A 20511-nucleotide genomic window follows, 5' to 3' on the forward strand; every position below is an offset into this window, starting at 1 on the left:
GCTTTTTCAGACCCAGGCCAGCTGGCCTTGGTGAGTTCCCGATAGGACATCCCCATTGTCTCAGTGTGTGGGTGCCCCCCTCGCGGTCCTGAGTTCCTTGCTTGTGCTCTCTCTCCTTCTGCTCCTGATTTGGACCTTGAGATTTCAGTCCGGTGCTCCAATGTGGGTCTCTGTCTCTGTCTTCTTTCATCGCCTGATGAAGGTTAATATTCAGGAGGATGCCTATATGTTTTTCTTTGGGTTCTCCTTCTTATTTAGCTTCTCTAAGAACCCGAATTATAGGCTCTGCATTTCTTTTAGACAAAAATTCCTAAGTCCAGGTTAGCCTGGAACTTTCTATGTAGCCTGAACTGGTCTGGAGCTTTTGACCCTCCTTGATCTGCCTCCTGAGTGCTGGGATCGCATGTGTGCAGCCCCATTCCTGGCTGCCCTCTGGCTTTGATAAGGTACCATGGATATGAGTGAGACTGCCAAAGGAAGTGTTTGGTGACACCAGGCTGGCTGGTGGCTACTCGGGATACTCCTGTTCTCATCTTACAACTTATTGTGGCTTTCAAAATATGCAGTTAACCTCAACAAAAACAAACTACAAACCCAGGGTCCAGTGTTGTCATCAAACACACAGATTCACCAACCAAGAGAGAACAATAGTAACGGCCCACTATCTCTGTGTACTCCATGGGCTGTAGGATGATTTGAAACAGCACATGAGAAACGCCTGCCATTTCAAAATTTATTTTAATGTTTACTAGAAAAAATTTGAATGAGAATACCTCCATTGGACTCAGATATTTGAATACTCAGTCCCCAGTAGGTGGCCCTGTTTGGGTAAGTTAGGAGCTGTGGCTTTGTTGAAGGAAGTATGTCACTAGGGGTGGACTTGGAGGTTTCAAAAGCCACTGAGAATTCCTAGTACATGATTTCTGCCTAGTGGTTGTAGTTCAACACGTGAGCTCTCAGTTTGCTAGTCCAGCTGTCATGCCTGCCTGTTACTACGCTTCCCTGCCAGAATGGTGGTGAACTCTAACCCTCTGGAACCATAAGCCCAAATAAACCTCGTAAGTCACCTCGGCCATGGTGTTTGTCACAGCAGCAGAAAAGCAACTGATACACCACGATTTTACACACCAGGATGAGGCTAAAGCAACTGATAGACCACGATTTTACATGGCCAGGATGAGGCTAAAGCAACTGACAGACCACGGTTTTACACACCAGGATGAGGCTAAAGTGGCATTGAGTTTTAGAGCTGTGGAGATGGCTCAGCGTGTAAAGCTGCTTGCTGCCAAGCCTGATGAGCAGAATTCAATTCCTGGAAAACACACACACACACACACACACACACACACACACACACACACAGTGGAAGAGAATCAATTCCTGAAAATTATCCTCTGGCCTTCACATATGCCTCTCCCAGTTAATAAATAAATGTCAAAAGTGCACTGTATTAAAATACCAAGTAAATAAGTAGATTGTGACTGTGACAAAGGGAACGGAGCTCCAGTGGCAATTCCTCGAGTAGGCAATAGGGTGGAGGGTGTGCACTACCGGACACAGATGCACAGAGATGGAGCTATCTAGCCACCACCATCCTGCCCCGCATGTGTGTGCAGTGCCCACAGAGGCCAGAAGAGGGTGTTGGATCCCCTGGAGCTGGAGTTAGATGCAGTTGCTTGTCAGCCACTCAAAATGGAACTGATCTTAGGTCCTCTACAAGAGTGGCAAGAGCTCCTACCTGCTGAGCCTTCCTTCAGCCTGGAAGGGACATTCCAGATGAGGGCAGGGTATGCTCATAAACAAAATTAATATACCAGTGACCACAAATCATTTATTTGGAATACAATTAAGTAAAAACCTTTCCTCCACCATAAATATCAAGTTTCAAGTAAATCTCAGAGCAAGTCATTGCTTATAAAATGGTGAATTAAGAATGGTTAAAAATTAATATGGTAAAGACATTACAAAAATATGGTATGGTACTTCCTTTTTCAGCTTTATTTTATTTTATTATGTGTGTGAGTGTTTGGCTGCTTGTATATTTGGGTACCAGATGTGGACCTGGTGACCGAGGAGACAGAAGAGCGCATTAGACCTTCAGGAACTGGAATTACAGAGAGTTGTGAGTTGCAGCGTGGGTGTTGGAAATCGAACTCAGGTTTCTGTTCTTAACTGCTGAACGTCCCTCTAGCTCCAGGACACGGGTACTCCATGTATGTGGCACACACACACATGCAAAGCTATTATACACATAAAATATTATTGAAAAATTGTTAAATAAATAATATGTATAGTACTATTCCATCTATGTAAATAAGAAGAATCATATCTATTTAACCGTTCAATAGATATTTATCAATGTGCCAAAAACTGTTCTAGACCCTGAGGACATAGGGACCAGTAAAATAGACAAGGTTCTATTTCTAGAGATCCTGTATGGAGAAAGGGGAGAAAAAATAAACTTAAATTATTTTTAAATATAAACTGATTTGTTTACAATGAAAAATAAAATTTTAAACAGAACAATGTAAAAATGGGAGCAGAGAAGATAATAAAAAAAACCTGGCAGTTACAAATTCAATCTCCAGATCAAACAGGGGCCCCTGGCCCTTCTCCCACAGGACCCTGATGGCCCTCCCTGACTTTACTTTATACCTCGCCCCAGGAAGGCCCTTTCTGCAAGAAGCTGTTGTGTGTGACTTTGTGGTTATTCATTTTCATTTATGAGACAAGGTTGTGTTATGTAGCCCAGACTGGTCTTGAACCCAGCAATCTTCCTGCTTCAGCCTCTGGAGTGCTGGGATTACAGGCACGCGCCACCACATCTCGCTTTAATATGTTGGTTTCTAATTGAGACAAGATTCTTCCTGCCTTGATCCAGAAAAAAAATATTGCCACTATGAAAATTCCTTATGGAAAATTCACACAAGTTTACTGTGGAAATGTAAATAGTTAAGGAAAAGTCTATCAAAGGAGGCACCGGATGGTGGTGGCGGTGGTAGTGGGGCAGGGGCTGGCGCCTTTAAACCCAGCACTCAGGAGACAAGAGAAACCAGCCTGAAAAGCAGGGTGAGTTCCAGGACAGCCAGGGCTGCGCAGGGAAACTCTGTCTTGGGGAAAAAAAAAAGAGGCAAGCCGGGCAGTGGTGGTTGGGCACGCCTTTAATCCCATCACTCAGGAGGCAGAGGCAGGAGGATCTCTGTGAGTTTGAGGCCAGCCTGATCTACAAGAGCTAGTTCCAGGACAGGCTCCAAAGCTACAGAGAAACCCTGTCTTGAACAACCATAAATAAAGAGGCAAAACTGAACATGTTGGAGACCCCGCCCATCCCATTTTATTGCCGCACTATTCAGCCTAGCTGGCTATCAGCAGATGGACAGACAGAAAGTGTTGCATAGCCACAATGGAGTTCTGTGCAGCAAGACATAAGAACCAACTTGTGAAATCTGCATGAAAATGAATGCAAACAGAAATCATTGTATTATGCACACACATATAAAACAAAACAGAAAAAGGAGACAATGCGCACATTGCCAGACAGAGAAATCGACTCTGGGAGGAGCACCTTGAGGCAGAGCCACACGGCCTCAGGGATCCTGAATGTCCTACAAAGGTGACATTTCAATTCAGCTGGAGGAAAGGCAGGATGTTCAAGACATTGGCCCTGGACAATTAGTTCACTGTTTGGAATAAGGCGATCTATCTGACGCTGTATGCAGTACCTAATTAACACCTAAATGTGAAAAACAGAGTTTCAAAAACCAAGGAAAAATACAAAAGACATCAGAGGAAAGCAATGACCATGAAAGCGCTTCTGAGAAAATGCTTCTACAGGGAGTGAGAGCTGAACACAGACCAAGAGAAGAGCTCTTACCGGGCAGAACCGTCTCAGGGTCAGAGCTGTCTGTTCCAGGTTATCTGACACCCTCTTCTGACCTCCATGGGGCTGCGCACACATGTGGTGCACAGACATACATGCAGGCAAAACACTCATGCACATTAAGTAAAAATAAGCAAATCTTTAAAAATAAAGTAAAATGGGAAGTGCTCAGGCTGACAGTAAGTCAGAGACGGACCAGGAGACCAGGAGAGCAGTTTGAGGTCCTTGGGATTTTTGAAACATCGTATTTCTCAGACTAGGAAAACTGCTGGCCAGGGCCAGAGTAATCAGGTTCCCTGAAGCTTCTATAGAAACACAAATGGACACACTATGAAAAGTATTGGGGTGGGGGCAACTGCGGCCCCATTCACAACAGCCAGGGATCAGGCTCTGCGGAGGTGCCCATCAACAGAGGGGTGGATAATAGAGTGTGGTAACGCGATGGAGTTTTATTCAGCCATAAAGAAGAATTAAACTGGGGGCTTCTGAGAGCTCGGGGTTAAGGCATTTGCCACTGAGTCTGGTGACCTGGTTTCTGTCTCCCGGATCCACATAGTGGAAGGACAGAGCAGACTCACAGAATGTTGTCCTCTGACGTCCATACAAGTGCTGTGGCTTGTCAACGTGCACACAGAGATTTTAAAGATGGAGGGTTTTTTTTGTTTTGTTTTGTTTTTGATTTTAATTAAAGAAGCCATTTGCTGGCAAATAGGTGTGACCTAAGGCTACTGAATTAACTGAAGTTAAATGAAATCAGGCAGAACTGGACAAAAACACGTGTTCTCTCACACTCTGGGGTCCTAGAATTGCTCAGAGACACTGCAAATCATGTATGTATGTATGTATGCATGTATGTGCACGCACACACACGGCATAAAAGAGAAGAGGAAATAGGACGTCAGGGCGAGGAGGAAAAGGAGAGGGATGGGTGGTGTACTGAAGAGCCACTGTCTGTGTAGACCAACAGCATAAAATCAATACAATCCATAAGTAAGCAAACAAATGACAATAAATATGAGGGCCTCCTAGAGCCCCTGAAGAGCTGTCTGTCCTAAAGAAACACTGGAATTTGATGAAGTCAAACCCACTGCTATGTAGTTTCATTAAAAAACAAAAACAAAAACAAACAAACAAAAAACATGTCCAAAGTTTAATAATAGAATGGCTGCCAAAAAAAAAAAAAAAAAAAAAAAAAGAATGGCTGATGAAACCAGCGAGCCTTTGGCTACTCTGGAGCCTTTAGTAAGAATGAGGAATGTCTTCATCTAGTAACTTGGGTCGACATTCACCAGACACTGTCACTTGAGACAGCAAGTATGTGTGAAGTTGTGTATGTATGTGAGTGTGTATGTGTGCGTGTGTATGCATGTGTGTGTATATATTTATGTGTGTGTATCTATGTGTATGTGTGTAGGTATGTGTGTGTATTATGCATTTGTATAGTAAACTCCTGTGTGCTCATATGTACCCACACAGTAGCAAGTCATGTATGTATGTGTGTGTATGTGTGTGTGTGTGTGTGTGTGTGTATGTCTGGCGGGGAATCTGCCTTTCCTTCTGTTCCCTCTGGGGACTAAAAGTTGATCAGAGAAGGAAAATTTCTCCCAGCATCCTTTGTATAATTTTTTGAAGTATTTAGTTTGCTTTAAAAACAAACATTTTCCCCCCAGACTAAGGATGGCACCAAGCACCTTGAGCAAATGGGACAAGTGCTCTCCCACTGTCCCCCAACCTTCCTCCTGACCTGTCAGAACTCTTAGATGTGTGTTTCTGTGCTTATTCAAGGATTCAAGCAAATTCAGATCAAAATGTTTAGTGAAGAGTTTCTTAAATGAGCTGGGCAGTGGTAGCACATGGCTACTCCCAGCACTCAGGAGGCAGAGGCAGAGGCAGGTGGATCTCTGTGAATTTGAGACCAACCTGGTCTAAAGGAGCTAGTTTCCAGGACAGGCTCCAAAGCTACAAGAGAAACCCTGTCTCAAAAACCCCAAAAAACAAAACAAAACAAAAAACAGAGAATTAATGTCCATTAACATAACATTTACATAGCATTGATGTTACTGGCAAGGAAAAACACCAGGAGGGTAAGTGTGCCTAGCACCTCTTTCTTTCCTTTCTTTCCGTCCTCTGATTCCTTTAATATGGAATGCTCCACACAGTTGCGTGTCACCCTCACGCAGGGGCCATGCTAATCGTCTCTGTATCTTTCCAGTTTTAGTATGTGTGCTGCTGAAGCGACACCCAGCACCATTTCCTCTAAGTGACTTGAGTGTCCGCCCGGGGTTGTGCAGAATGGATGCCTCCTTCCACAAATGGGCATTTCTGCATTCTAATTCCCTCCCTCCCCCTCTCCATTTCCCACCAGGAACTGAAGTCTAGAATGCCCAAAGGAGACAGTCATTAGATGTAATGACAGTTTCAATTTCGATTCACAAACAAAATAAATCTCAGAACGATCTGAAAAAAGAAAAGACCTGAGGGATGTCTGCAACACAAGCCAGAGAAGGGTTTGTTTCCTTGGTGTGTTAGTAGCCCTTGCAGGGCTGGAGCGACTCCTCAGCCAGTGGGGGGGGCACGTCTTTTCTGCAAAGGCCCCAGGTTTCACAACCGGCACTCACATGGCGGCTCACAAGCACCCATTTGCACACACAAGACACACAAACATACAAGCAGGCAATACACGCATACACACACAGTAAGTAAATAGTAAATTTTTAAAAAGATCTCTTTCAAACTTGAGGTAAGAGAAGTCAATTATACAGAAGTAATCAAGTATACAGCAGATAAAATAAAAATGCAGAATAAATATTAGCAGGTTTAACCTTACTAGCAGTTGGAAACTCTGGGGGTTTGTTTGTGGTTTTTTTTTTTTTCACTTGAAAAGGTTTTACTCTGAAAGCCTGACCTCTTCTGGAAGGAAGCAGTGAAATTACACGTGTGTTTTTGCTTACTGGGGATGTGAGCTGGCATGTTTGATATGAAATATATAAATACCTATAATGGCTTTGTTGCATTTAAATTTTTTCTTTTTTCTTTTTCTTTTCTTTTTTTTTTTTTTTTTTTTTTTTTTTTTTTTTTTTTTTTTTTTTTTTTTTTTTTTTTTTTNTTTTTTTGAGTTCCTCTCTGTAGTCCTGGCTATCCTGGACCTCACTCGGTAGACCAGTCTGGCCTCAGACTCACAGAGATCTGTCTGCTTCTGCCTCCCAAGAGCTGGGATTAAAAGTATGTACCATCACCATCTGGCATGTTTTTAAATTTTTACTTCTACGAATTTATCTTGTAATCGTAACCATACCGTGTATATGTGAAACAATTTCAATTATTGTAGATATTTTGTTATGATACTTTTCAAACACATACAAAATGAAAGAGAATGCCATATGGATGCTCACTGCCTCCTGGTGTTCCCATTATCATCTCGGAAACAGTGCTATTTCTTTGGTATGGCCGCACTTTTTAGCAAAACATCGTGTTATTTCATCCACAAAGAGACTCTCTAAGAAACTTAACAAGAGTACTATCATAGCAATAAAAGAGTGACTCCATGCCAGTGTGGAGAGCCACCCACAACTCCAGCTCAGGAGGCTCCATGGCAGGTGTGGTGGGCCACCTGCCACTCCAGCTCAGGGGGCAGAGGAAGGAGAATGACTGCAAGGCAGGGTCAGACACCATTTTCAAACAAAGCAAAACAAAATAACAAAAGTAAAAACCAAAGCAACAATTCCTTAATATAAAAGAGCGATGGCACTGTGGCCATATTTCCCATAAATTAGATTAAGAAAAAACTACTTGTTTAATTAAGATGCAGCCTCGGGGCTAGGGAGATGGCTCGCTGGGAAGAGAGCTTGCTCTGCAAGCCCAGGCTCCTAAGTTTGAACCCCCAGAACCCACAAAGAAAGCCAGGGTGTGTGCCTGAAACCCCAGCACTTGAGGGCAGGGACACCACGTGGATCTGAACTCATCAGTCAGTCAGCCTGGTAGAAATGGCAAAATGAGGAGCTGCCAGTTCAGTGAGAGAGCCTCTCTCAAGGCAATTGGCAGTAAGGGATAGAGGACAACATGCCTTGTCCTGCTCTGACCTCTGCATGCACTGTACTGGGTGCTTAGGGCGTGCACACTCACATTCCCATGAATAAAACCCAAGCATGGGTGCACACACACACACACACACACACACACACACACACACACGAGTTTAGAATTGTGTCAAAGAACCAACCTGAATACCCATCAGTAGAAAATTAGTTAAATAAATAACATGTTAGCTACACAACCGCACACTGTGAAGTTTATTCAAAAAAGAATGAAAGAATTCTAGATATTTTTCCACATAACATTTGCTAAATTAGAAAAGGGGTTTCTGAAAACACTACCTGATTTTGTAATACGTAATTTGCATTCTTGTATGCTTCAATTACTCGGAACATCCTTGGAGTAGGCATACATCTATCTATCTATCTATCTATCTATCTATCTCTCTATCTATCATCTATCTATCTATCTATCTATCTATCTATTTATCTATCATCTATCTATCTATCTATCTATCTATCTATCTATCTATCTATCTACCTATCTATCTACCTATCCATCTATCTATATCAAGGCAAACTAGCTTGATGGACTATATGATTAAAAAGACATCTTACACCAAAGAAAACAAAGGCCATCATAAAATTGAAAATCGAGCTATAAACTAGACCAACCACAATAAAACTGAGAGCAATGGGGGGCTATATACAGAATTTCTATGGGCTGATGAGGAGTATTTAAAAATATGATCAAAAGGAAGAGCCTGCAATTGGCTGCAGAGGAGATGCTCCTGGGCTCCGGGGTGTGGGAAGACATTCAGCTTCACTAACCAAGCCATGAAGTTAGATGCCAGCTCTCCAGTGACACTGACCGTGTCTAAATGGCCCACAGGGTCTAAGGATGAGGCAAGGCAGTGTGAATTACTAGACCTCTTCTGCAGGCAAATTTGACAATATCCATCAATATGGAAACAGGCCAGGTGTGGTGGCTCTCACACACAACGGGGAAGTGGAGGCAAAGATTCCAGAGTTCAAGATCAACTTTGGCTTCATAGTGAGTTCTAACCCAGCCTGGACTATATGTACACACTGTCTCAAAACACCAAACCCAGGGGCCCGCCAGATGGCTCAGCTGGTCAAAGTGCTACACTGCCAAGCTGGAGGACCAGAGTTCCATCCCCTGCTTCCACACACCGCGGTCCTCTGACCGCCAAGCACTCACACTCACACACACAATAAATAAATGAAAATGGTTTTTTTTTTTTTAAAAAAAAGAGGCTGGAGATATGGCTTAACAGTTAAGAGTGCATACTGTTCTCTTGTAGAAAAAGCATATTGCTCTTTCAAAGGACCAGAGCATGATCCAGCTCACAACTGTCTGTAGCTCCTGCTCCAGGGGATCCAATTACCTCTTTTGGCCTTGTGTATACACAACACCCCCCCTACACACACATACTGTAAAATATTTAACAACAAGCAACCTTCTGAATCAATCAATTAATCAAACAAACAAACAAACATAAAAAATAGGTCTAGAGACGGGGTTAGGTAAACAGTTCAAAGGTAGAGGGGAGGCTTGCCCAGCACCTGAGGCTCGGAGAAGGTTGGGAAAAGTAACTGCCCAGCATTCCTGGTAGCATGTAAATCGCCACCTCCAAGGACAATTAAACAAAGACACCCTTTGACCCAGTAACCCACTTTGAGGAGCTCCATCACAGATATATCCACCAAATGAAAATAACCAACCAACCAACAAAAACCCCCAAGTTTGTTTACTGCAGTATGTGTGCAATAGCAATAGAAAAATGTCCACCCATCAGGCACCGGCCATGTGGCAAAGAGCCATACAAAGAAACACCAAATATTTGTTAAATATAAGTAAGGGTTCTTTACAGTGAAATGCAGTGGAAGGAAAATAAACATAGCTGTACAAATGTGCAAAAACATGCAAATGGCCAAAAAGAGTGGAAGAGTTTTTTTGCCTTAGACTTTAAAAGGGGGAGGGGGAGACTAGGGACTGGAGAGAAGGTTCAGCAGATCCAGGGAGAGACAGCCTGAGTTCCTTCCCCAGGACCCAGATGGTAGGAAGAACCGAACCAACTCCTGAAATTGTCCTCTGACCTCCATACATGAGTGAACACACACACATAATAATAATAATAACAATAACAATAATAATAATGGTATTATGGCCATTTTGGTGATTTCCCTACTTGACAATTGAGCGAAATTTCCTTCAAAACAGCAGTTCTGCTGCTAGGAATTTATTTCACTGAAACATAACAAAAATCTGCACAAAGCCTGGGGCCTTGGGAGTTCATATCACGGTATTTGTACTAAACTAGACCAAGTGTAGGTCCTTCCCCGGGCAACGTGATTAGCTTCCTGCACCATCAAGGACACTGAACTGGTGGGACAGCAGTTTAAGAGTTTTTAAAAGTAAATTTCAAAATAGCATAAGGAAATCACCTGGACGAGCATGGCGGGGAGGATGGGATGCAGCTTCTGGCAGCCATAGCTGCCCCTGCTTCTGTTTTCCTGTGGAGCTTGTATTCTGGAATTAAAGCCCTCCGTGGGCTAGTCGATGTGGATGAGTGTGGCCAGCCTAAGCTGTACCTTGAGGGTGTGGGATCCTCCCCGCAAGCCCGCAAGAGCACCAGGCAAAAGTCAGAGTCGGGGAGGTCAAACCTTCAGCAAAAGAAAGAACAGCTCTATTTTTCTAAGCTGCGCAGCGGGTTGGCGGGGGTGCAGAATTATCTAGTGGTTTTAGCTAATTCGTTGTTAGATATTTTTGTTGTTGTTTTGGTTTGTTTTCTTTTTTTGTTTTACTTTTGGTTTTTGAGGAGGCTAACCTTGAAGCTGAGGCCATCTTCCAGTCTCTGCACCCATTACAAATTCTTGGCTACCACTCTAGACAATCCGTTTAGGCTAGTTCTGCTGGAACCTTACTGGCGCTTCCACTGCGGCCCTGCAAATCCAACGACCTTGTAAGAGATTCCACAATGCCTTCCCAGACATATGATCAGAACACACACACACACACACACACACACACACACACACGAAAAGAAATTAAGGTTGTTCGATTTTAGTTTTTTTTTTTTTAGCGATTCCCAAAGTTAGGAATTTTAAAAATAAGGTTCCGTCGACCTCACACCTTAGCATTTACGTTGAATGCCCCTCCTGTCCAAACGAATGTGCACTGCTAAAATAGGAATTCCAGCACATTCATTGGGGAGTGGTCAATAGCCGCCTCATGCTTAGGAAATAGGTCACAGCAACAAATGGTCTTCTTTCATTTATTTGGCAAATATTTGGGTGCCTACTGTGTGCTGAGAAAGGAAAATGACGTGGGCTGGGCAGGCACGGTGCCCACCTCCCAGGGGCACAGAGAGAATGGGGATTCCGACTGCCCGCTCTCCTGACACCTCCCTTTCCGCCACAGTGCCGGGGGCTGTTTGGCAGCCTCGAGTCTCCACAGCAAATCCCCAGGTTGAGAAGCACCCAGACTTTACTCATTCAGGTACACAGGAGTGCACGTTGGTGAATGTGAACTAAGTCGAGAAGAAAGGAAGGCACAGCTCTGAGAGCAAACGGTTAGAGAGGGCGCCGCCTCTGCAGGCTGACACCCTGCTTCAGGTCACAACAACGAAACCTGTACCTACTTAATTTCATCCGCCCTTGGCTTTCGAGACCAGATCCCCACCGGTCGCTGCGCCTTCTCCGCAGCGTCTAGGCCGCTGGAAAATCCCGGCGTCTGCAGGTGGTGGTAGAGCCCTAAGTGCCCTTCCCTTCCGAAGGACACGCCGCCCCGCCGGGCTCCTAGGCTACCCTGGCTCTCCGCGGGAGGGCTTGCTGCCCTTTGCGCCTTTTCTCAGACCGGCTCTACCTGCGGTGCAGAACGGGGGCTTTCATAGCCGCCGCGTCCCCGGAGAACCAGGCCAGTTTCTCTCATATGAACAGGAAAGGGAAGGCAAAAAACCTCATAGGCTCCCCCTGTCGCCCCCGATTAAAATGAAATGGAAGAGATGTGTCCAATCCGGAGAGAAACAGAAGGCAGAGGCAGCTGAGCAATGGCGTCAAGGCCTCCGTGAAGCACAGACGCCCTTTCTAGAGGGTGGCGCAGGCAGCCTGAAGGAGGGTTTGGAGCGGAGGCCGCCCTGCGACGCGACACGGACTTCCCCCGGCCCCGGCGATCCACACTTCCAGCACCAGCTTTCCAAGGATTTGTTCCCAGCGACCCCTCGTTGGGTCCTGTGGATGTGGGGATTCCCTGTGACTGTGCAGAGCCCTGTAACTCGTCCCGATCTTCTCTGAAAACGAGGTTTGGTCGGAAGAGCAGCCGCAAGGCCACGTTCTGCGGCCTGCTTCGGCTTCCTGTGGGGAGCGTGTTAGTACACAGAGGTGAAAATACAGAACTAAATGACCGGCGCACAGATCAGCGGCGAGAATGCGGTTCTTCTGCTGACAACAAATGAAACAAAGGGGAAAAATTAAAGTACACTCGGCAAACACTAAAATTTAAAAAAAAAGCACAAACAAACAAAAATCTTTCGAAATTCCAAAATGCGGTTTTCTGAACGAGTCTTCAAGAGCTCTCAACATCTGCTTCGGGCGGGCGGGCGGGCGGGCGTGTGCAGGACCAGGTTTCCGAAGGTATCCACAGACTGAGATATGGGGACCCCCTCCCCCAGGCCCAAGACTGGGGCTTTGCCCAGCTCTCTGTAATTCAATGAGGCCCTGGCTTTGAAGCACAGCGCTTGCCCAGCAAGGCCAGTCCTGCAGCCTGGAGGTCTCCCCAGGCTCAGGGGCCCGTGGAAATCGAGCCTAGCTTTCCGTGGAGGAAGAGACAGTCAGCTGTTGAAGCCACTGTCCTTTGCGCCGCTTTTCCGGTGCAGCTGTAGAAGACAGGCCAGTCCCACACAACCGTTGGGCTGGGTGTAAGTGCTGGGTGCTCCCACCGGGCTGGCTGCGAGTTTTGAAGGGCCAGATCAGGCTCAAGTTGTTTCAAGTCATTTCAAGTCAAAGACCCAGTGTTCTTGGGTCCCCAAGCACCGGGTGCATCTGTCCAGTTTCTTCTCCAGGGCGTTTTAGCTGGGTGGACAGCTAGCCAGTGCATCACTCCTCTGAAGAATTTTTCATTTTCGGAATGGTTCTTGCAAAGGCGGAAGTGCATCCGATGAGGCTGGCGTTTGGAGACCTGCAGAGGAGGCAGCAGGCTCCAAGGGGCACTTTTGACCGAGAAGATTATTGGTGCCTCCTGGCACTGACCATAAAACTGAGGAGCATTCTTGTCTGGAAGGCACCACCGGGCTGAGCCAAAGGAGGCATCAGGCTTATTTATCAATTGCAGGGATCTGTGAATCACACTGTCTCTCTTCTGCCTGTCCCAACCCCTCTCCATTGAAAGAGTCAGCACAGGGTTGGGCAACTGCAGGGTGAGGTTAGAGCTTGAAGGCCCCATTCCTCGCCTGCCCCCACTGAAGAGCCCCTTCCAAGATAAAACAAAAGGTTCCTTCCACCCTACCCCTCCTTGGCCAAAGGCCCTGCACAACGGATGTCTAGGGGCCTTAGAGACTGTGGAGTCCTGGAGGAAGCCTCACGGTGTGTGGAAGTCTGTGGTGTGTCCTTGTCTGGTCTGTCTTCTTTGTGCACAGTGCTTATGCCAACCGCTGGAGAGAAAGCCTCCATTTTGAAGGCTGGTGAGCAGAACAGGGGCCTCCTGGGCTCCCAACTTTGCATTCTCAGAGGAAGTCCGAGACATTGGCCAAGTAGGGTTACCTAGGGGACAGAGGAGACACCCCCCCCCGCCCCTTTTCTTCAAGATGGTCTGATTCTCCTTTATCAGTTGTTCTTTACCTCTAAGCTGCTGGCTTTCCGCAGGAGCTCAGTCCCAGTGTCTGGGTCCATGGCGCGTGCGTGCGTGCGTGCGTGCGTGCGTGTGTGTGTGTGTGTGTGTGTGTGTAGGGGGGCAGTAGTAAACAGGGGCTTGACTACCAAACCACACTGCCCCAGCCATCCGACACCCTAGGGCTACCCACTCCTTCCTTCAGCAGTATCTATGGAGATCCTGCAGAGAGCTTTCTGTGGTCCTGGCAGCACCCTGGATCCCTAGCAAGCTCCCTTGAGATGAAATCACCAAGGCTGGAGGGCAGGAAGGCCAGAGATGAGACACCAATACTGCTCACCTCTGGCCCCAGCTGTCCTTGGACTTTCCAGGGCTAAAGATCTTTCTCAATCAATCCCACAACCAGGGGTGGGAGGGAGGGTGGAAAGAAGTGGAGAGAGTGGAATCTCTCTCTACCCTCCCTCCCCTCCCAGTGGCCAGGGCAAAGATCCTCTCCCTTGCACCTTTTAATGGCTGCCTTGGAAGATATGAGGAAAATATGTCTTCAGAGGATCAGGGGACCAGGGTAAAATGTGCTTAGGACGTATGCAAGGGCTGTTTATTTTGGACAATGAAGGCTTCCCTGCCCCAGTGTTGGGCTGGTTTCACTTTTGGAAGCCTCCACCCTTAGCTGTGGTGGGGCTTCAAGTAATTGAGCAGTGCCAGACACCAGTGATTCTGCCTCAGAGGGATTAGCAGTAAACGACATCGGGGTATTGCAGGCTTGTAATAACATCCTTGTCATTAAATGGGGGAGGGCAGGGGGATTTGTGAGGGCTGCATTTGCCTTCCGTTGCAGGCAGGTGGATAACTGCACTTCATAGTTAATATTTCCATTATACTTTACAAATATAAGAGAACGGCCTTGTGGGAGTACACTACAGAAGAGTATCCCTGAAGATGTATGGTGGTTCTATGACTTAAGTGGTTCTATCCCAGAAGAGAGAGGACCACTTTTTACTTCCCCCTTTAAGAGTCTGCCCCAGAGACAATCCCATTGATGCCCATGAAAAAGATTTATTTGTTCTACATAAAGATTCGTGGGAGATGGGTAATCTTTGGGCTCCAAACTCAGTCATCCTGACAGGAAGGACACATTTGTTCTTAGGTGGCATGATGCTCCTGACAAGGAGCTGGGAACTAGACTGTGCCTTCATCTCTGGAAGGAAGCCTTGCAGATTTCCTCAGTGAAACTCAACTGGTGGTTCACTTGCACTCAGAACCTCTCAGGCTGCAGAACAGAATTCTAATTTAACTCCAAGTGACCAACAAGTCCTCACACCTTAATTCTGTGTGGGTCCCTAGAGTGGCAGTGGCCACCCAATCTTCTAGTGACCACACCTATTCCCAGGAGCGTTCTTTATGCTCCTTCCCTTCCCCCGAATTCAAGACAGCTTCCTACGCCTTCATAAGGCGTCTTTATGCCTTCAGGCAGGCTGTCCCTGTGTCCTGCCCTAGCTGTCTCTCAGAGGTCCAGGGCCACACAAAGATTAAAGGAAGCTATACTCCACTGGCTCCAAGAGAGAGAAACCTAGCTTCTCCTAGGCAGAAGAGAGGAAATTGGCTAGGGCTGGTGGCCTCCTGAGGCCTGCGGGTTCCAGGATGAGCACACAGGATGGCTCTGAAAGGACAGCTAGGAGAAGCCAAGTGAGCGAGCGAATCAGAAATACCAGGATGGCGGAGAACAACAGGCCCAAGGCCCAGGTGAGGGCAGGACCCAAAAATAGAAGGAATTCTTTCTACCTTGGAGAGACCCAGACCCAGGAGGTTGACACTGGGGGCCTGAGTCTGGATGGGCAGTGGTAGGACAGTGCTGAAGAGTAGTTCCCCGCTGGGAAAGGATTGGGAACCGCAGCGACGGCAAGCGGAGCTGAGGAAGAAAGCGTCAGCCAGTCTAGGCGGATGGGGAGCCCGGAGTCGGTCCAAGCTAGTGGGAACTGGGGCAGAGCAGCCGTGTCGGGCCAGCCTTCCTCGGCCCACCGAGCCTTCCCTGGGCACTACCCCACGCAAGGCCCAGTGCTGGGAAACATGGCTGGGCTAAGGCGAGGAAGCACTCCGCCTGCCTGCAGGGCCCGGCCTTCTTCAGCAGCTGCCCACTCGGGTTCCTCCCAATCCTGTCCCTGCAGAGCGCGTGTGACACTTTCAACACCCTTGCTCTGAGAACCGCTGTGTGAGGGCCCTGGCTCTCGGTGTCTTGCTTCCCTAATTGATTAGCATCCCTTACTACAGCAACCCGCCTAGATGGGCCTAGAGAGAGAGGACCAGCCCAGGAGGACGAACTGCTAGGCGGAGAAACAAGGACTACTTCCAGTCCCTGCTTTGTCCCCTGCGTTCAGCTCAGTGTCCCGCACACAATAGGCACTCGGAATATTTGCTGGGTGTACTGCCGAATGAATGAACCAGTATATGAACTGAGTGATGGACGCGGTAGAAAGGTCAGAATGCCCAAGAAGGACAGCATGGTAGCCCAAGGAACTAGAGCCGCGGCTGTCCCCTTACCTCGTACCAGGATGCGGCGGCAGTGGTCCGTCTCACCGAGCGCGGGCTGTCCCTCGCTATCTCCGCCGCTCTCCCTGGAGCCCGCGGGGCTGGAGACCGAGGTCGCGGCAACCTCTCTCGGACTCCCACTACTCGTGTCAGCACGCAAATCTTCCGCTCCGCCGTGGTCTCCGTGGCGCCCGCTCCGGCCACCATGCTCCTCCCGGTGCTTGGGGCCGCGGTCACTCTCCGCGCCCCCATCGCCCATGCCCGCCACCACTGCTGTCTGGGCCGCCGCAGTTGCTAGTCAAAGCTCAGGGTAGCAGGTCCTTCCCCGCCCCGCCCCGCCCCTTCCTTCTTCGATCCCGCCCCTCTCAGGGCCCCGCCCCCCGTCGGCGATTGGGTGCGAGCTAGGGTTCTGGGACTCCGGCTGGCTCTGCGAAGCGCAGCGCAGCGGGAGATTGGGGATGGGGGGGGGGGAGGGAGGGGGTGAAGAGGGAAAAGGGGAGGGAGAGAAGAGGAGGATGAACTGGAGAGAAAGAAGAGAGGGGAGAAGGGGAGGGGCCGGTGTCCTCTCACCTCCGCGTGTGGGGCGTTGTTTTTTTTTTGTTGTTGTTGTTCTCTCTTTTATTCTATTATCCAGAGGAGTATTAGAGCCTGGACGTGGGAATCCGGACCCTCCGACTGTACAGAAGACGGCCTCATACCCGCTCCTAATCTTTATTACTCCCCACAGGTCCTTCTAGACGCCTTTCCTCACTGTCCCCTGTATCCACAGGGAAATGCACGCAGCGTTCAGGCTGACTTCGCTAGATGGATTACCCAGTGTGCGCGGAAAGCGACGCAGGCGCGACCCTGCAGAAAAGAGGAGGTTTGCTGGGCTCCGGCAGGCACGTGGTGCTTTGGGGGTGGAAGTGGAGAGTGGGGTGCAGGCCTAGGGCTCAGAGCGCCCTTTCCCTTCCCCCCTTTCCTCTCCCACAGATTCAGGCGCACAGATCGCCACCTCATGTGGAACTCCCACAAGTTTGGCCAGACAAGCTCTGGAGGTCGATGCACTCCCTCTAGCCAAAGGGAAGTGCCGAGCCGGACAGGCAGGACAACCAGGTCCTACGGCCAGGAGCGAACGCCAGGCTCTTCGTCAGCTCTGAGGTCGTTCCTCCCGGACTGACATTTAGAGAATAAGACAGAGTTCCGAATTCCGCGCCCCTCCCCCCACACACACCGCGAACTTTCTTTCTATCTTGGAGTAGTCCCTTACCCGGCACTGTCTCAGGCTATGAGAACCAGAATGTGAGCAGAGATTTGGGTGTGAGCCTGGCGCTTTCAGGCGCCCCTTTGGCTACACTTTCTGCTACTCTATAGTATATATAGTAGAGTCCAGCTACTCTATAGACAGCGTCAGGAGGTATGGGGACCAGTTTCATTTTATTTGGCTCAGGTTTAAAGAGAGAGAAGGTGTATGTGTGACTAAGGTCCGTAACTCCTTCCCTAAAGGCTAGGGGACCCCCGCCACGGTCCCTTCCCCTCATCTACCCGCAGAGGTGGGATGATAAAACAGGTACTAGAGGTGTGCCAAATGCTTGGTGTGGGTTCAAGCCAAGATACTTCAGGAGGCCCCAAGATCTGGTTGAGGGTGTGTGTGACTGCCAGGCAGGGACGAGTATCCCCATGGCCCCGGTGAACAAGTATGTAAGCGTGGGGAGTCGGTCAAGGCCTTGGCCTATGTTTTGTGTGTGTGAAAATGGTTGTGTGTATTGTTCAGTCCCGGGTGTCCTTAGCCAAAGGGGAGGTTGTCAGAGACACACCAGTGACAGAGTGACTCTCACCGAGTCTTGTAAAGTATTGGAAAAGGAAAGAAAAGGGGTAAAGAGAGAATGCCAGCTGGTCCATACTAGGAAAGAAAGGAAGGGGAGAGAGAAGACTGGGAGAGTGGGAGAGGGAAGAAGAACAGAACATCTAAGCCAAGGACTATTGAGGAGGAATGGCTCCCGAGGCATGTGATACAGCCTGCACAGGGGGAGCGGTGTGTCACACTGTAGGTGCCTGGAGTTCACAGGGTGATGGGGGGGGGGGAAGAAGAGAAAAAGGAACACCAGTGCTTTGAATAGTTAAAGCTGGCGGGCTCTGTGTCTCAGCTGAGATTAGGGCGATGTGGCCAGCCCTGCACTGGTTCACTGCAGCTTGGCCTCTGGAGAGCTGTAGGACTTCTCACCAGCCCCCACAGGGAGTGTGCCCCCCACAGGGAGTGTGCCCCCCACAGGGAGTGTGCCCCCACAGGGAGTGTGACCCCCACAAGGAGTGTGTTCCCAACACTGGTCACCTTACCTGCTCCATCTGCATTTATCTCATCTCTGGTACTCTCAATTTTTAAAATTACATCTTACAGCTAGTGTGGGAAAAAAAAAAAAACGCAAACAGAAGAACAAGTTAGTGGCAGCCAGACCTCACACTCTCTGCCCAGGCGTCTTCCCCTGCCTCCTATGCCGAGAGAACTGGAGCGGTACCTTCTGGACCCTTCCAACAAGCTGTGTTTCTTTTCACGATTTTAAAGCCTTCATTTCACTACTGGGAGGAAGTCAGTATTATCCCATGAGCCTCTTCTAGGGCCAGTCCCCTGGTGAGCTGGGCCATTCTTCCTGGAGAGTTTTGCAGAGAGCCAGGGTCTGAAGGTTTGGGCAGTTCTGGGTCCCCTGGTGACCTGTGAGCGCTCAGGTCCTTCAGTGCCACTGGTCTCTTGCCAGTGCGTTCTTCCACTCAGGGAGACTACATTCTTTCTTTTTTTTTTTAAAAAAAATATTTCTTATAGTTTATTCAACTTTTTTTTATTTTATGTGCATTGTTGTGAAGGTGTCAGATCCCCTGGAACTGGAGTTATAGACAGTTGTGAGCTGCCATGTGGGTGCTGGGAATTGAGCCCAGGTCATCTGGAAGAGCAGTCAGTGCTCTTAACTGCCGAGCCATCTCTTCAGCTCCATTCTTTAGTCTTTCTAAGAAAGGAAGTTTGGATGCACTAGTGTTAGTGCAGTCACTTGGCCAGTGAGTGACACAGTCTATGGCTGGTGATGGGATGCTGTTGGCTCTCCTGTGTGTCTGAACGTGTCCTGGGAAGGGAGGAAGTATAGAGAGAAGGCTCTCGGGATCCCTTCTGCTCCCGAGGCTAGCCTCATGGTGTACCTGAGTTCTACCTGATGAGGATTCAGGAGGTTGAAGGTTTTTCCTCACACAAGTTAGGGAGTCAGGAGGCCTGGACTTTACTGTACTCTCGTGGTCATCAGCGGCTACCTGCTGACTCACTCACTTCTCTACCTGGCCACAACCCTGAGAATCTCTCTTCCTCCTCCTTTCCTCCCCACTCACTCTATTTCTTCCACCTTCCCCTCTTCTCCACTCTACTTTTAGGGGTCTCAAGTAGCACAACCTGGCCACAAACTCACAGCTATGTAGCTATGATCAATTTTTGATCCCTCTGCCCCACTGAAATGCTGGAATTATAGGTGTATGTCATCACACTGTCGTTATGCAGGGCTGGGGATTAAACTCAGAGTTTCTTGCATGCTAGGCCAGCACTCTATTAACAGCTTTCCCTCTGAAAACGTAGTGAAAAACCTGAAATTATGACACGGAGAAGGTGAAGGAAGACAGGAGGACACGACGAAGTAGACCCAGCTCAGTCCAGTTTTTACTTGTGCTTCCTTCTTGCTGAGGTCAGGGTGGGCCATCTCCGCCATCCTCCAGCGTTGTGTGATGATCTTGCCTGCTCACTACTGCCAGCCTCTTCCCTGGTTTGGGAGTCCTCCCAAAGATCCCTGGGAAGGTCCTGAGTAACTTTTGCTTTGTCCCCCAGCAATCCAGTACTTAGATTTGTCACTAGGGGAGCTTGGAGTTTGAGGTGAGCAGGGAAAATTGTTTGTAGACCCAGTCCTAGCTCAGAGAACAAGCAGAGCTCACAAAAAGGGTCTACCCTGCTCATTTCCCTTTTCAGCCTCCCATCTGTATTCTTGGTACTGTATTCTCGGTACTGACAAAGCTGCCTCCGGAGGATGCTGTACTATGAATCCCTTTCCCATAGGGAGATGGTGGCACCTGAGCAGAGTAACCCTGCTGAAAGAAAAGGGGGCAGGTGTGGCAGGTCCCTGTGGAGGCAGAGAGGTGCTGGGGACGTGGTGCCTCACATTCTGGTGCGTGGCCTCCTGCTGAATTGAACCAGGCTTGTGAACACATTTTTAAAAAGTCAA

The 20511-nt window shown here is 48.3% G+C and overlaps 1 protein-coding gene and 1 non-coding gene across 2 annotated transcripts in view; both read right to left on the reverse strand.

Moving 5' to 3' along the window:
* Vax2 (ventral anterior homeobox 2) overlaps positions 1 to 16544 on the reverse strand; it is a 26393-nt gene extending 9849 nt beyond the window's left edge. Inside the window, exon 1 of the mRNA XM_050165451.1 lies at positions 16298 to 16544. Coding sequence (XP_050021408.1) covers positions 16298 to 16544 — 247 coding nt within the window. The remainder of the gene's footprint in view (positions 1 to 16297) is intronic.
* LOC126515647 (U6 spliceosomal RNA) lies at positions 6016 to 6121 on the reverse strand. The gene has a single exon (XR_007595899.1). It is a non-coding gene; the product is annotated as a U6 spliceosomal RNA (small nuclear RNA).
* Positions 16545 to 20511: the final 3967 nt, after the last annotated feature.

This window comes from Alexandromys fortis, unplaced genomic scaffold, assembly GCF_014885135.2.
Source record: "Alexandromys fortis isolate MF-2015 unplaced genomic scaffold, M_Fortis_MF-2015_v1.1 scaffold_158, whole genome shotgun sequence".
NCBI classification, from domain to species: domain Eukaryota; kingdom Metazoa; phylum Chordata; class Mammalia; order Rodentia; family Cricetidae; genus Alexandromys; species Alexandromys fortis.